Source organism: Paracoccidioides brasiliensis (genome assembly GCF_000150735.1).
Source record: "Paracoccidioides brasiliensis Pb18 unplaced genomic scaffold supercont2.9, whole genome shotgun sequence".
NCBI lineage: Eukaryota > Fungi > Ascomycota > Eurotiomycetes > Onygenales > Ajellomycetaceae > Paracoccidioides > Paracoccidioides brasiliensis.
The window spans coordinates 167,055-183,000 of record NW_011371366.1 but is presented as its reverse complement, the minus strand read 5'-3'; the positions used below and the strand labels follow the sequence as shown (position 1 = coordinate 183,000).

Below are 15,946 nucleotides of genomic sequence, written 5' to 3'. Positions count from 1 at the left end.
TTTTGAGTGTTGCAGACATGTTTGAAGAGCTTGAAAAGTAGTTGATAAATAACTACTATAGATGATTATGAAGAGAAATCATTATGGTAAGGTTTTTACCACCTGACCTCTCTTTATACATGCACAGTTCCTTGATTTGAATGTGTAGTCATGTGGGGAGGTCAGCCCAGCCTTTTAGCGAAGTTGTTCGATCTGTATGCTCGCGGAAATTTATTAACTAGATGGGATGGATAATTGATGACTCAGATTGACGAACAGTCCATTAGTTAGTTAGTTATAGTTAACTAACTAGTTAGTTATCTTATCTGATCTTATCTCATCTTGATCTCGATAGATCAAAGACCCAAGGAATCTATCTATACGACACTACAGCATATATCCTGGTAAATAAGAGGAATTCTCTCTCAGTGTATGCAGAATCTGTGTACGTGTAGTCATATAAATAAAGTTCCTACACTTAAACTGCCATCATGCCGGGAGTGGATAGACTGAGAGGATCCGAGCAGCCTACCTAGGACTCTTCTCTCTCGCGCGCGCTGCTCTTTCAAATGGTTACTTTCTTCATCCGTAAGCCTTAACTAGGAGTCTACAGAAGTGTCTACGTCAAACCAAAAGTTGGATTACGTGGTAAGAAAAAACAAATTGGCCTCAATTGGAGTCATTTTCTTTCTGATATATAGGTGGTTTCCAATTTATTAAAGATGAATTACACAAAGGTTGCTCAACATGGTGGCCCGCAAAAACTGGATATCACTACAGTGCAAGGAAAATACAGGGAGAGGAACAGAGAAAGAAAGAGAATTGAATAAAAAGAAGAAGAAAAAGAAAACGGAAGAAGAAACATTCGCAGAGTATCCCAAACCAGCATTCAACCACACTTCTCCGGAGGCTCTGGCAATTTCAACTGATACTCGCCATCACCCTGCATTACATCTGGTCCCGGATTTGGATACTTGAGTTCGAAATTTGCCTTGGGCGTCCAACATCCATTGTTGATATTCGCAAACAGAAAACTTGGGCGATCGCTGAAAGAAATCGCCTCTCCAGCGGATGGCACTGCATTGTTGGCGCTGCCAGTACTATCTGCAGTGATGTTGTTGGAGGGATTTTCGATTCTCGAGCCGTCCTTCCTACACCAGCATATAGGAGTATCAGGGGTGTGATGCTGAGGTTCATCCGGCCGAATCCACATGCGGCGACGACGGCCCTCGTTATCGCTTCCAACGTCTCCCTCCGGAGCTGTAATTCTCACAGCTGCACAGAGCATATTAAACTCCTGTTCCCGATTAACCCACGTCCAGGCGAACACCTGCTTCCCCACAGGAGTATCGTTTGGCACACGAAACCTAAACGTCTGCTTCTCTGGATCCGTTCCGCCATCTCTGTACGGACAGTTACCCTCGAAACTTTTTACGACCCTCCACGACTTCCCCTCATCGACGCTGAAGCCCACTTGGCACGATCCGCCATAGTGGTTGCCCGACCCGGTTAGGCTGAAGTTTTGCCCGGAACCAGCGGGCCAGGAGACAACTGGTTGGCCCTGCGTGGTGTTGAGATGGTTGAGGAAGCCTTTGCAAGGGAACGGAGTCTTGCTGCCGCAGCAATTGTAGGGATAGTCCAGGTAGGGGTAAGGAGTGTCAGTGACATGTGGATTGTTGGCGGCAGCGAAAGAAGGCGGGTAGTAGAGTTGCATATGAGCCTGCACAATCGTGTCCTTGAGGATGGCGATTATTATGAAGATGCTGAGTAAAGGTATCATTTTTCCCAGTGGACAGCTGCCTAGGAACTGGAAACGCGATTTGAAAGTTTGATTTGAATGGAAATATGGAGGGCGCCAATGAGAAGAGCATTGTATCGTTCCTATTGGATATACGCTTGACTGTCCGCTTGAAGGATTTTTAAAAAGCAAGAGAGGGTATTGCAAAGATAGAGAAAGACAAAAGCAATCCGATTATGAACACAACAAACAAAATAGTTGTTTATTGTTTTGTGTTTCTATATGAGCAATTGCAGATAAACAATGAATTTTGCATCAATGAAACAGTTTCTGAAAACGCTGACTGAAGTGCTTATGGCCAACACCTTGGTTTAAGTGGGTGTACCATTATCCAATGATTTGAAATCTTAGAAAAACACACATATATGTATGTGTGGTAAGGGATTGAAGAAAACTGGAATGAGTGAATCCTATCAAGTGCTCCATTCATTCTTCATAGACCATAAAAATTTTGATGTATCTTGTAGATCTTCAAGCATAAGAATTTATGCTTATGAGCGGGGTATCTCTGAGTGAATCTCATTGAGCATAACCAACCCTGTCTAAATTTCTCTGCCAATAAATCAAAAGCATCATTCTTTAAAACAATTCCTCACAGGAAGAGAAATGATCACAAGTATCCTTGCCCTTCCAACTCTATTCTATCTCCCACCAAAATCCGGCTTGTACGTCTTGACACCGCCGTCTTTCATTAACTCCCGTAAAGCCATAGTCGCATACTGGCTAGATCCTAGCTGTAATTTCAGAACCACCGCCAGCTTATCTGCAGTCTTGATATCGACTCCTTCCGTTGCATCTGAGGGCTCTGCTATCTTCTTGCCACCATTCAAAGCCATATTGAGCTTCTCAAGGTCCGTCTGCACAAATTGCTCATCATCGCCCGCATATGCCTTCACCTCAAACGAATAGTCCGGACCAGGTTTGCTAAGTAGTTTCCGATACCCGCCGCTCAAGCTGATATCCTTCCAGCTCCTTCGCATGTCAAACGGGTCCAGCTTGCCACCCCGCTTACTGCCCATAAATTCCTTGTAGAAGGTTTTCATCTCGTTGTCCGGGTAAAGGATACCGAATCCCGGCAATGGCAGGACAATATCAAAGATGCTATATTTGCCGCTCGCAGCCTCCTCGGCGGAGAGGGCACGAGCGAGCTCGAACATGTCCGCAGCGGGGGCGCTATCCCCCGCATCTGGAAGAATGACGACGTCGCCATCCGCATCAAATTCCTCGGTACCACCAGCGGCTCTAGCTCCTTCTTTTTCCTTGAAGTCGTTGACAAGAACAAGGTCGCCTGCGACAACCTTCTCGCCGTATAATCGCCAGCGCTCCCCGACTGCAAAGTTCCACACTAGCGATTGGTATGCATGGACGTACATGAGACGGAGACTCCGAGGTATGGTGCCCAGCGCACCAAAATAGTCATTCTTATGGCGACCCAGGTGTCTGATGATATTTGACTCAGCAGAGAATTTGCGAGGTAATTTATTGAGCGCCACATTTATTTTACCTGTCGTTTGGAACGCGTGGATTGCCTCTGCGCGCGCAATGTCGTCAGCACTTATAAGTGTTTTGCTGGCCGGGGACTCTGGCTGCGATTGTGACTGCGATGCAGACAGCGCCAGGGGGTTAAAATGCAATATACAGTCGCAGGCACCTTTGTAGTCTTCTTGAAGCATCTTCAACCCAATCGTATCAGTGCGGGTTGAGAAAGTCCCGAAACGCTGCAGGCCATAGTAATTGAAGTAACCTCTCTGGCGAAGGTCGTGAAGAGACCTGGACACAATTTCAGTGGCCCTTGCAACGGAATTGGCGCCCTTTTCTTCCGGATTAAACGGGAACTGGCAGTCGCGAAGCGTAATGATAAATTCATTGCCGTTCAGGTCACCAAGTTCCAGACGATGCTGGTGGTACTCGAAGTCGCCAACAGCAGCATTCCGCAGCGATTTACCCACGTTCAACAACCGGTCAGCGTAGATGCGGTATGCACTTGCCCGTTGGACCGTTACTCCGCGTCGATCCTTCGTCCCCGCAAAACCGAGCTGTTTTGCGTTTATTTTCATCTGCCGAGCTATGAAACTTATCACTTCCATGGTATCCTTGTTCTCCTTGTAGATTGTAAAATGTAGATGTTCTCCGCCCAGTTCATTCCAGCCCAGTTTCCCTTTTCTAGAGTCGCCCCCCGCTCCTCCTCTGCCTCCTCTCCCATGGGCACCTTTGCGCGATACGGGAATTGCAGTTATTACCATGGCGCCGTCATTATCCGTGGATGATTCCAGACGCGAGGCAAATATACGTCTGATGGCCTGATGGATTTTTGTGCGGATGTCTTTGTCTGTAATTACGCCGGACTTCACGCGACCCAGATCTCTTGCTTTTGCGATAGGATGCGCAAGAGCGCGATTGTGCAGGGCAAAGATCTGCTGTGCAGTTTCGCAACCGAAATATTCTTCGAGCAGCTTGTTGTCCTCATCCGACATCTGTAATAGTGTCAGTCACCAAATATGAACTAAAATATTTCTAGTAAGCATCCATACCTGGAAAGAGTGAGCCTCCGGAGTACCTTTCGAGGCATCTACTCCAGCGCCAGAGGTGGATTCTGCAACACCCATCGTGCCATTCTCCGTTCCTTTCGCAGTCTCCGAGCTTGTATTATTTTCAAGGGCATTGGGAGCAGGCTTTGAGGGTTCAGAGAGGCCCATGGCTGCCTTAAACGGCTGGGGCAGGTCGAGGTTTTCCAGGTGGAGAACCTTGCCTGAAGGGAGGATTTCATTGACCAGGAAGTCAGTATATCTGGAGGGTAACAAGAAGAACTAATTAGTTGGCCGTAGTAACCCAATGTGATCCGATGTGATCCAACATATGTATGTAAATGTATATGTGTACCTTTTCTTCAAGATACCGGAAAAGCCAGGTAGATGAGGGCTCACAAAATGTGTGATGCCGACCTCCGCCTCCTTCAGCGCCTGCGCATTCTGGTTGTCCAATGCGGCGGGAGGTTCAATCACAGAGACGGGGCCAATTGAAGAATTTGATGAGTCCGCATTGTTTGAGATCTTGACGCGCTTACGCGGGAATAGTTCTACGTCGGGGATTTCTCTCTCCATTGTTGCATTATGCAGATTGCGCTGGCACACAGATGTTGCATTTGACATCTGCGAGAACTGCGAGATGGGAAGGGTCTTAGATATGGGACACGCGTGCTAGCCGTCAAGATGGGTAAATGGAACCTCGACGAAGCCAAGAGCGCGGGGAACAATGTTCATGAACGAGGTTGGGTTGATGGTGGTTCATGCTGAATATTCTACGGTCCGAAGTTTGCGGAGGTCAAAAAATGCATGTTCTAATGCCAAGACATGGACAGCCCTAATTCCCTCTTTGGGAGATTTTTCAATATCCGGGGGGGAAAATGAGGGAGGCGAGTTATAGTCTACGATATATCTATCGGACGAGGTGTATCTAACTTCACCACTTAAGAGCATCGTCTATTTTTTCCTTGTTCTTCTTCTTCTCTTCATGTCTTCTCGCCCTCTCAACCCAACTCTCCTCAGGGCTCAATCCAGGAGGCTCCCAAATCATCACCACCGCTGATTTCCCCGCGATCCATTCTGACCTTCTCACTTCTTGAAAACCCAGTTTCTCATACAGGCCCAGCCCCTTGTCACTCGGCTCCAGCCCTACGGGAACATTCTCAGCCCTGGCTTGCTCAATACCCCAACTGGTCAACATCTTCCCTATCCCCCGTCGCTGGTAGTCGGGGTGCACTGCAAGAGTTGCCAGGTACCAGAGCTCAGGGAAGAGTTCAGAGGGGAAATTATCCTGTGTTGCTGATATGTATGTCTCTAGTTTGACTTTATCCAGGCTCTTGTCGGGGTTGAAGGTGTCGATGTATTTCTTTTCAATGTTTTGGAGGCTTCTCTCCAACCCTGGTAAATGATGTTAGATAGTTATATGAAATAGATATCTTAACATGTTGTTTAAGGTGAAAAGGTGGGGGGAGCGGGGTATCATCCTACAGCATCCAATAGTTTCATTATTCCTCCTCCACTTTCTTGCAGCGGGGGAGGTCCCCTCCCGCACCCACGCAGCATATCCAACAACCTTGTCTCCACGTTCTTGGACTTGACCAGTGAACCCCTCAATGTCATTAGGGGGATCCGCGACAGCAACATATGTCACATATCCAGGTGTCGATAGTCGTATCTTCAGTCTCCGCACAAAACTAGCCCGGTAATTGTCATAGTACTCCATCCGTCTGGGGGAAAGATACTGCCAGACCTCATCGTCGAGCATAGCATCCGCCACGACAGAGGCGGCATCGGGGAGATCTGCTGCCAAGAGAGGACGAATATGCATCATTGAGATTAGACTGCCAAGACCTCAGACAACAACCCCAGAGTCCAGACGACCACTGAGCACGCAGTCTTGCTGCTTCAAAAAATCTGCTATTTCCTTCTGGATAGGATGTTGCAGCTGAATCCGTTTCCACCATTTGTGCAATCTGCCAACCCGGCCTGAGGAGACTTCTGAGACCTGTTTTTCTGACAGGGATTCAATACGAGCGCTCAATTGATTCGTTAGTTAAATAACAGTTTGCAGGCTTCCGTAAACTGAGGAGAGAAGACAGTTCTCGATCATATATTTCATCTCCTCTGACGAGGATATGACGCGAATTGAGTCGGATATGGAGAAGCTATCCTCCGATTCACTTCTGTTCTTTGTTCCATGTGGGATGTCGCATGTTATGGAAATTATTAAGGTTGCTCCTGTGCACGCGAAAATTTTAACCAACCAAACATATGGTTGAACTTAGCACCACGAAACCGCTAAATAGTTAAAAACAATGTCGACGTTCTCCCGCTCTTACCCGTACTTCGACTCCCCACAATCCCCACAATAACCTAGTCAGGATATACATTATTAACATGCTCGGTAACTATCCCCTCGTCCGTCTTTTGTTGCACAATTAGCGTGGTATCACTAGGCGTAAAATAAAGGCATTTGTCAGCATGTCTCAACCAATAGGTTCACGCACTATTTTGTATGGGCTGCTATTGGTCACTACAGATCCACACTTTCGCGATTTTCGTGTAAGCAGAAAGTGCGTTGAGAATTCAGACCTACCTACATGCCTACCATGGAGCCCTACCCACCTGCAAATATGGAACCTACAGGGAATTCAGATGATTTTCTAGAATCCTGATCTTAATCTATGCATCAAATAACCAATATATTCTCTAGAATCTATGAAAAAGCCAGGTAGAACCTCTACAAAGTGAAAATGAGCAATTGAGGATGTCATTGCAGAGATACCACCTCTAGAATCAGTCAAAATTTCTTCCTCTAGAACCTAGTTCACGGCTGCCAAATCTTCATATTCCACCAGATGTTGGTGTTCAAAGCCCCTATGCCTTATTTACCTTATTCTTCTCTGAAGATTCCATTCATAATATTGTCAATTCAACCAATCTCTATGCAAAATTGAAGGGAGATGATGGAGATACTGATAATGAAGCTCCAGAGAGCTTTGGGAAGGATAAGAAGAAGGATAAGGAAGAGGAAATCCCTATGGAAGCTTCTGCAGAACCCTCTATATTTATGGAAACATCTAAGGAATTGAAGACCTCTATTCAGCAACATCCATTGGAAAAGAACACTTCAGAGGAAATAAAGGTCTTTTAGGAGCTCTTATCTATATGGGATTCATAAATCCATCTGGACTGATCATTATTGGAGGAATAATCTGAGAGAAGGTCCTATTCATTCAGTTCAATCCTATATGACCTTGAAATGTTTTGAGCAAATCAAGCGCTATTTCCATATATCCAACCCTCGAGAAGCTCGCCAGCCAGATTCTAAGAATAAAGATTGGTGGTATAAGATAGAGTCTTTGGCTTCTAACTTCCATAATGCCTGCCGGAAATATTACACCCCTGGCTCAGAGATTTCCATTGATGAAATCATGATTAGATGCTTTGATCAAAGTCAGCACACATATAAGATGCCTGCTAAGCCAATTCCTCAGGGATATAAGGTCTTTGGACTAGCAGAACATGGATATCTTTGGACATTTTCCTGGTCTAGCCGCCGGCAGGGCATAATGCCTATGTTTCAATTTCCAGGAATTACCAGAACTGGATCCATGGTCATGAATATGATTCAGCAGCTTCCTAAGATCCCTATTATTAGACCTACTGAGGAATCGGATACTAGATCCCCTACTGAGGAATCAAATACTAGACCTCCTACTGAGACTCCTATCATTGAAGCTTCTATCATCAAAGCTCTCCCTACTAGTGAAGCTCCTACTAGGCCTTCTGCTGAAGAGTCAGCTAATCAACAAGTCACTCCATACTCAATTTACCTAGACAACTACTTTACCTCTGTTCAATTATTCCACCTACTTTGAGAGCATGGCTATGGAGCTTGTGGGACTACCCGCTCTAATCAGGTTCCCCCTATTCTAGCAGAGCTCTGAGAGCATTCAAAATCAAAGACTATTCCATGGAATACTCTACATGCTATGGAAGTGAATAATGTCCTCTGTCTAGTCTGGCAAGACAATAATATGGTATTAGCTCTTACTACTATTCATTCTTTTGACACCTTCATTGAATGATTTCAAAGACAGTCTGGAGAACTCTCTATCAATGCTCATATAGTCTGCCCAGTCTTTGAGAATCAACCTAGGAAGAACCTTCAGATTCTGAGGATTATTGATGACTATAATCATAATATGAATGGAGTTGACCTAGCAAATCAGTATAGAGCTTCCTATAGCTCTCGTAGAGTGAGCTATCGGACCTGGTTGCCTATTTTCTATTGGATTCTGGATGCTGCTGTTGTCAACGCGTGGAGGCTTCAGTATATATATATGAAGCAGCAGGGAGTCTCTAGGCTACCTACTCATATAAGCTTCTGTGAGAAGCTCTATCAGCAACTCTTTGAATTCAATTTGAAGATCCATGATGATCTACCCCATGAGCGATCAAATCTAGAGCTTATTCATCAACAAATTTCTCTACCAAAGCCTACAATTTGTGTCTGGTGTTGATATATGCGAAAGCTAGGTCAGCAGGAGAGTAGACAAGCTCCTAGATCAAGATCTGGATGCTCAGCATGTAAGAATGTGGCTCTTTGCTTGAAAACTAGATGCTGGGAGGAATTCCATGGCATTGGCCAGAGCTGAAGAATCTATATAACGTAATTAGGCTTAGCTTATTATAATACACCAATACCAAATAGTACGCAATATTACACCATTTAGCCAATAATATCACGTATAATATACACTAATGAAATCGCGCTAATTGTGCAACAAAAGACGGACGAGGGGATAACTAGTTAACTAGTTAACTTAGTTAGTTATTCGTATTGGCTTTGAAGAATCTTCTCCTTGCAATGTCCTAATCCGTTAAGCCAGGACTCCTTCATGCCAGTAATTTGCTCCTCACTGTTGTTGCTGCGAAGGATTCACCGCCGCGATGATCGTCCGCCGTCAAATCAGCGGCAGTCCATTCAGCACCACCACGCTTCGACCTCGGTTTTTCAGCTAGCGATATCCCGTCTTTCTCGCCAAACTTTGCTCTTTTCATGATGGAGCTCCGGGCCTGCCAAGCTATTTGCCGAATGAATGCGCAACATAAAACCAAGAAACCTTCTCTCCGAACAACCCAACACTTTATTGAGGATTCAACGGGCGTCCATGAATCCTAACGCAGTGTCAGAATGACCACGAAGACCCTACCTTGATAGTTCTGCCAGACTCAATGATGATGAAAAGTTTGGTCATATGTAACTATACCACATGGCTTTTCCCCCTTCAATTTCGCCAATCAATCAATTCATTTCCGTCTGTTTCGTTAACCGACCTACCTCACTGGGCTTTGTGGATTTGGCCTAACTACTTGTCCACCACCTCCTGCTCGCTTTATTTTAATTAATAATAAAGTGGAAACTAACTAAGCCCAAAGGCCCTGGCGGTGGGCCAGCCGTTGCGCCAATGTCTGTTGAACTCGACGGAATATGGATTGATTCATATATATATATATATGGAGTGCTCGATGGGGTTACAGTTGAACGTGGTTTACAAGTTGAGCCCACTTTGTTAAATCCATAATCAACTGTCACTTCACCTAAAAGTGACACAGTTTTCATACTCTGAATCATACATCGCGTATTTCTCATACATCTCTATTCAACCTCGCCGCCCTCGACACCAGGGTTAGGGGTATGTTAGGAGTAGGATAAGGAATTAGGAGTTAGGATTACGGTTAGTTAAGGATGATGCCTCTGCAATGATTTTTCTTGTTGATTTGTGTACAGAAATCAACCAATTATCGACTGTTTCTTTTTTGCTTTAACTATTTCATTTCATGTTCTTGTTTTAAGGGAAACCAAATCTTCTTGAGTTATCTATATAACCCCCTTTTCCCCTCCTCATTTTCGGTAATAATATAATTTGTACATTACAATTTATATGCTTTAAGGAGAGGTTCTTGATGTCGAGTTCGCTAAGACAGTCTACTTCACCCAGAAGGAGACTTGCTCAGATTGCTGTTCATACCATGGGCACCATAGATACCTCCTCCAAGTCATACAATGACTGGCCAAACCATCAAGGAGTAAGTTGCTTTGTTCCGAAACCATCCCGCCCTGTAGGGTGGTGCAGTGGGATTCGCCATATGTCTATCACTAATAACCAGATCAGTTCAATTCCAGCTATGAAGAGAGGACTCCTGTTGAGCTCAAGGTGATCGGAGACATCCCTTCATGGGCAGCAGGCGTTCTGTATCGCACTGGCACAGGACGCAGTGAGATAGAAACCGAGAAGAAGGAGATCTACAAAGTGGCCCACTGGTTTGATGGCTTAGCTGTGGTCCACCGATTCCAGATTCTGCCTCCAGATGCGGTCCACTCTTCAGTCCGCGTGTTCTACAATTCCAGAAGCTCCTGTGACGGACTAATAGAAAATATCAGGAAAACTGGCTGCTCAAAGTCCATGTCATTCGGTGCGCGCTATGAACCCTGCACCAGCTACTTCCAGAAAGTCATGTCCCTATTTCGCCCCAGCCCACCCAGAACCCAGGCAGATCAGCAGTCTATGGCTATTACGGTCTCAGTCAATTTCCCAGGATTGGACCGCACGGGCAAGAAGAAAACCTCTGGACATGCCTCCGGTATTCAGACACTAGCCAACAAGACTGACTCTGCAGCCTTTCAAACCCTGGACCCAGAGTCCCTGGAACCTATCGGAGTGGCTTCGCAGCAAGTCCTTCACCCAGACTTAAAGGGGCCCCTATCGGCCACCCATGCCAAATCAGACCCAGTCACAGGAGACGTCTACAACTTCAACCTCAAGCTAGGGAGAAACCCTATCTATCGTATCTTTACCGTATCAGCTTCCACAGGTAAAACTTCCATTCTCGCAACTATTACTGATGCCCGCGCCGCCTACCTGCACTCCATATTCCTCACTGAAAATTACGTCATACTCTGCGTATGGAACTCTTTCTACACCGTAGGCGGCTTGTCAATCATCTGGCACCGGAACATCATCGACGCCATCGCTGACTTCGACGACTCCAAACCTTCCACTTGGTACATCGTTGACCGGCGCCCCGTCGACAAGGGCGGCAGGGGGCTCGTGGCCACTTACAAAAGCGACCCCTTTTTCTGCTTCCACACCATCAACGCATATGAAGAGCCATCGTCCGATGGTAGCAGAGACACCGACATTGTTGCAGACCTCATCACCTACGGGAACCTCAACATCTTAAAGCGCTTCTACTTCTCGAATATCATCTCCACCTCGCCTGACGCGGCGAAATACGCAGCAGGTGTCGACGACGCCAGCCGTCCCGTTTTCAAACGTTTCCGGCTCCTATCACTCCCACCATCCTCACCAGATGCCCCAAATGTGAAAAGCAGCACAAAAACCGCACGTGCCAAGTTAGAGTTCGAAGGTGAACCGGTCGACTCTCCCGAACTCCCGACTCTCAACCCTTACTACGTCACCCGCCGCCACCGCTACGTCTACGGCGTCACCGGCACCGGCAAATCGACTTTTCTTGACGGACTTGTTAAGTTCGATATAGAAACGAAACAAGCCGTACACTGGAGTGAATGGGGTCAGAATGCTGGAGAGCCGATTTTCGTCCCCAGGGAAAAAAAGCAAGTAGAAGGAGAAGGTGAAGGTGACGGTGAACTAGATGAAGATGACGGCGTGCTTCTTTCCGTTGTCCTCGATGGGCTAAAAGGGACGTCGTATTTACTTGTTCTTGACGCAAAGACCATGACTGAAGTTGGAAGGGCAGAGGTTGCAGGGCCGGTTGGGTTTGGGTTTCATGGCACTCATGTTCCTGTGACTGGCAGCGGTAGGGGATTGGATTTTTAGGCTCTTGGGTATTTCTACCCCCTTCTCATGTTTAATTTTGGGTCTTGTTTTATTTTAAAGACGTTGGCCTATTGCGCCTCTGTATGTCATTTCTATATGTATCTGTTTGGCGATTTTATGTATTTGATGATGCATACTTATCTAGCTACACCGCAGTATAATGAGGGTCTATCCCGGTCACGTCTTTCTCTTGTTGCCATCATTTATCAGACCTGAGGATGAGAACTAGGGATGGTGTGGGATGTCGTCTCTTTTTCCATTTTGAAGAATCTTCTAAATCCATGTCTATGATCCTTGGTTGCATATTACCTATGCCTTTATATCTTGTAAGCCGGGCATTTTTTGAGGGTACGTATTGCCCAGCTCAAGTTGCTGTCACCGTTTATTTCAGGAATACTATATAATCATTATATGAATCAAGGAGAACCGGGAGGTGGGGAGTTCCAGCGGCACTTTAACATGGATTTCAAACCATAAGCTTGTGGTTTCTGTTATACTATTATAAAGCTATTTGTGCTTATGTATATTTCGAGCAGATTGGATTCACGCATCTCTGAAGGTTCACTTTCGCATTTCAAGTTCATAGAAAATAGATTGAAGATATAATGCACGCTCCATATAATACCTATCTATTCAAATATCTAGACAACTAACATACACAAGATATCCAAGAGTCCCTTAGTTAAAAAGTGTGTAATTGTCCAATATCTAAGGATTCCCAACTGTAGATATCCGCTCTTCATGCAGCAATAAATCTATAGATGAACTTCTTTGCATGCCAAACAAACGTTGTTCCAATGACGAATATTTCAACCCCGTAATATTCAAACAGATTGCGGTGATAGAGTATGTACTGTACATACATATACATATACACATATACATACAACCCTGGTATGAGTTCCTCTGAATTGAGTTTCGACTGGGTCTATCGGCTTAGCACCCCGAGTATTGATGCAACATGGAAACAATGTTGTATATGACGGTAAAGCGAAGACGGCAGGCGATGAGAAAACGGGATAGATCTTAAGCGGGAACATCCTGTTTCCTATTGAAGGCACAATACGACATACCCGATCATCCTAGTCACCGACACAAGAAACCATCCCTTCAATGGGGGTGAGTGTCAAAGACTTTTCCTTTCGGTGTTGCTTACTGAGGAGAACGCAACTCAACGCTTCACCCTCGTCTTCTTCCTCTCCACTCTTTCGGTCTCCTTTTTCATCACCTTCCTTTTCCTAGCAGATGCAACGGCGGCGGCAAGCAGCAGCAGCAGCATCTGCCTCCTCCTTTCTCTTCCCCTCCCAAAGAGCCCTAATCCTCCTCACAGTTCTCCAGATCCTCTCCCTCATGTCCCCCTTCCCCACCCCGGCCTTTAACAACGCCTCATAATATGTGCATCAACGGCCAGCTGAACCCTAACCTCCTCATTTTGTACCGTGCCACTCCTCTCCACGCGCCATGAGCCCTACAGAAACGCATGGCCCAGCACCGTCTCCAGTGTATCTGTACGCATGGCTGGGAATTGAGAGCAGAGGAGAGTGCGGGCCTTCGAGATGTCTCGTGCGTCCTTTTGGGCGACGACGTGGTGCGAGCGGCAAGCGTGCTGGAGGCGGATTGGGTTATGGTGGCGTGGGTTTGGGAGGGGGCATCGAGGTCGAGGGTGCGGCGGGTTTGGGGATTCTAGATATGGACTTTATTAGCGATTTAGCGTCATAAAAATTGACGTGGATGGCCACGAGTTGTGAATATGTTCGAACTTACATAAACGGTATATACCATCTGTTTCGTCTCTCGTGAACGGCTTCGACAATTGCGAGTTATGTAGACATCTCCCTTTGGCACGAAGACATAGCCCGGAGGTGGACCTTGGGCGTCTGTTCGGATCTATATATCAGAATCAAATTCAGGTTCCAATGCTATTTGTCGAGCGTTTCAAACGAATTGGATTTAAAATGAACCTACATCTTCCAATGAAGCATACCCTAGTTTTTCCTTGACAGGATTCTTTTCCTCTAAGGGTCTGCGAAGTTCGCGGGGATAGAACTAGTTCTCAGGCCTGGAACATCTCTTTTCTCCGGTCTGACTTTAAAACTCGTGTCTTTTTTCTAGGTTGCTTCGATGTGCCTCTATTGTTTCCCAGCTTTTGATTCTGGGATCGTGATGATGACGGGCTCTTTGGGTTGCCAGACGCTTCCTCTGAGGCGATAGTGAGAATAACGAGTGAGACTGGTTGTGCAACATGTTACCATATGGAACCCCAAGTCAAGGGCAAGATAGGTCCTTTTCGTTTCTTGTTTTCCTTTTCGTGTTGGCTGTGTGTTTTCGTTCATTGACAGTGAGTGTCGAGAGAAGCGTGTAGGGGAGACAAAAGGGTGGTTTGGTGCTTTCAGCTAGATAAATGTGTGTGTGGTTTATGACAGAGGAAAATCAGCAGGCAAGAGTAGGGTTATCATTCCCAGGTAACTAGTTGAACAACTAAGTTACAGAGTTTAGAATCAAATCTACTCCTCGTTTGTTTTGCTTTTTCCTCATCCAGAATCTAGCACCCGAGGCGGAAACTAAATAAAAAAAGGGGATGAGATGTGTGAATCATGTGATTGATACCATTTCAGTATCTGGTGGATAGAATAACTAGTTATCGCTGATACATGTAACTAAGCCATTCCCCAGCCTGAGATAATAACTAGTCATGGGGAGAAGGATAACAAGGTGGCATAGACGTAGTTACAGCATTACTTTCGTTCCTTCAGGAGTCCTTCCTCATCCATATTATCCCATATTGCATAAATACCAAGGTGGTTCTGCATCCAGCCGCAACGAAAGGAGAAGTTCTTGTATTTCCTGGATGCATTGATTGCGGATATGAAAACGCTGTGCTTTTGGTTGGAGTGGCCCTCTCACTTTCGGCTCCCGCTTCATAATCCATCATCCTGTAAATAACTAGTTATTATGTACAAGACATGTTTGGTTAGGAAAAGTGGGGTTGTATCCCGAAGGAATCATATGGAGAGGTTCTTCAATTAAACCCCTCCCGAACGTTCACTTGGTGTCAGTGCGAAAGGCGCGGAGCGGGAAGCATCCATTTCTTTCATCCCTTGATCGATAGAGTCCTGGCAGTTATTAATGATGATTTAACGTCGAAGGTAAAGGTTTTCTGGATGGATTGGGATTATCAATTCGCGGTATTGTTTGGAGAAGCGCTGCCAAAGAACAATGCAAGCCATTCCCTCGTTCGAGTCGGGGGGTTTGATGTCCTTATATAAATATTTAACGTTAGTTAATGTTGGAGCCTAGGCTTCCCATTATGGACTAGCGCACCGCACAATAGTATATAGCGCTACCAATACAACCACTTCAAATGTCCAACAGGTTATGGTCCAGATAGCTTGTTTTCTTATTGAAGAGTCTTCTGCACTACTTCCACACCCTATTTCTTCTTCTTCTTCTTCTTCTTTAATCTGAGGTATAAAACATCTCACAAAGACTGCATTACTGAATTGCAGCAAGAACCTGATGAAAAGTGACTGTTTTAAAAGTTTTGATTATAGGAAACAAATTGAATTAAGAGGAGGTAAACAGATGTCTTCAAGAACATGAGCTGCAGAATCATTGGATACCCCTGCAAGCAACAACATGAATAGAGATGAACATAAATATGATACATCTACCTCTGAATCTAGAGGAGAAACTAATCAAAGAGATGAAATAAATATGAATGAAAATAATATAAATATAATATAAATGATGATGAAATATATAAAAAGATAGAATAGACA

The 15,946-nt window shown here is 45.3% G+C and overlaps 6 protein-coding genes across 6 annotated transcripts; 2 read left to right on the top strand and 4 right to left on the bottom strand.

Moving 5' to 3' along the window:
* Positions 1-868: 868 nt before the first annotated feature.
* PADG_06584 (uncharacterized protein) lies at positions 869-1,759 on the bottom strand (the record flags this gene model as incomplete). The annotated part of the gene is made up of 1 exon (XM_010763854.1): positions 869-1,759. The coding sequence occupies one exon, from the start codon at positions 1,757-1,759 to the stop codon at positions 869-871; it is 891 nt and encodes a 296-aa protein (XP_010762156.1).
* A 659-nt stretch (positions 1,760-2,418) lies between these two features.
* Positions 2,419-4,878, bottom strand: PADG_06583 (pseudouridine synthase PUS7; the record flags this gene model as incomplete). Its single annotated transcript, XM_010763713.1, has 3 exons — positions 2,419-4,251; positions 4,309-4,564; positions 4,658-4,878. The coding sequence occupies 3 exons, from the start codon at positions 4,876-4,878 to the stop codon at positions 2,419-2,421; spliced, it is 2,310 nt and encodes a 769-aa protein (XP_010762015.1).
* A 358-nt stretch (positions 4,879-5,236) lies between these two features.
* PADG_06582 (uncharacterized protein) lies at positions 5,237-6,127 on the bottom strand (the record flags this gene model as incomplete). Its single annotated transcript, XM_010763853.1, has 2 exons — positions 5,237-5,697; positions 5,788-6,127. 2 exons carry the CDS (start codon positions 6,125-6,127, stop codon positions 5,237-5,239), a joined length of 801 nt encoding a protein of 266 aa, XP_010762155.1.
* Positions 6,128-6,780: 653 nt separating this feature from the next.
* On the top strand, positions 6,781-7,453 carry PADG_06581 (uncharacterized protein; the record flags this gene model as incomplete). Its single annotated transcript, XM_010763712.1, has 2 exons — positions 6,781-6,861; positions 7,094-7,453. The coding sequence occupies 2 exons, from the start codon at positions 6,781-6,783 to the stop codon at positions 7,451-7,453; spliced, it is 441 nt and encodes a 146-aa protein (XP_010762014.1).
* A 2,885-nt stretch (positions 7,454-10,338) lies between these two features.
* On the top strand, positions 10,339-12,167 carry PADG_06579 (uncharacterized protein; the record flags this gene model as incomplete). Its single annotated transcript, XM_010763852.1, has 2 exons — positions 10,339-10,395; positions 10,482-12,167. 2 exons carry the CDS (start codon positions 10,339-10,341, stop codon positions 12,165-12,167), a joined length of 1,743 nt encoding a protein of 580 aa, XP_010762154.1.
* Positions 12,168-13,635: 1,468 nt separating this feature from the next.
* PADG_06578 (uncharacterized protein) lies at positions 13,636-14,149 on the bottom strand (the record flags this gene model as incomplete). The annotated part of the gene is made up of 3 exons (XM_010763711.1): positions 13,636-13,850; positions 13,947-14,044; positions 14,133-14,149. 3 exons carry the CDS (start codon positions 14,147-14,149, stop codon positions 13,636-13,638), a joined length of 330 nt encoding a protein of 109 aa, XP_010762013.1.
* Between the last annotated feature and the right edge of the window lie 1,797 nt (positions 14,150-15,946).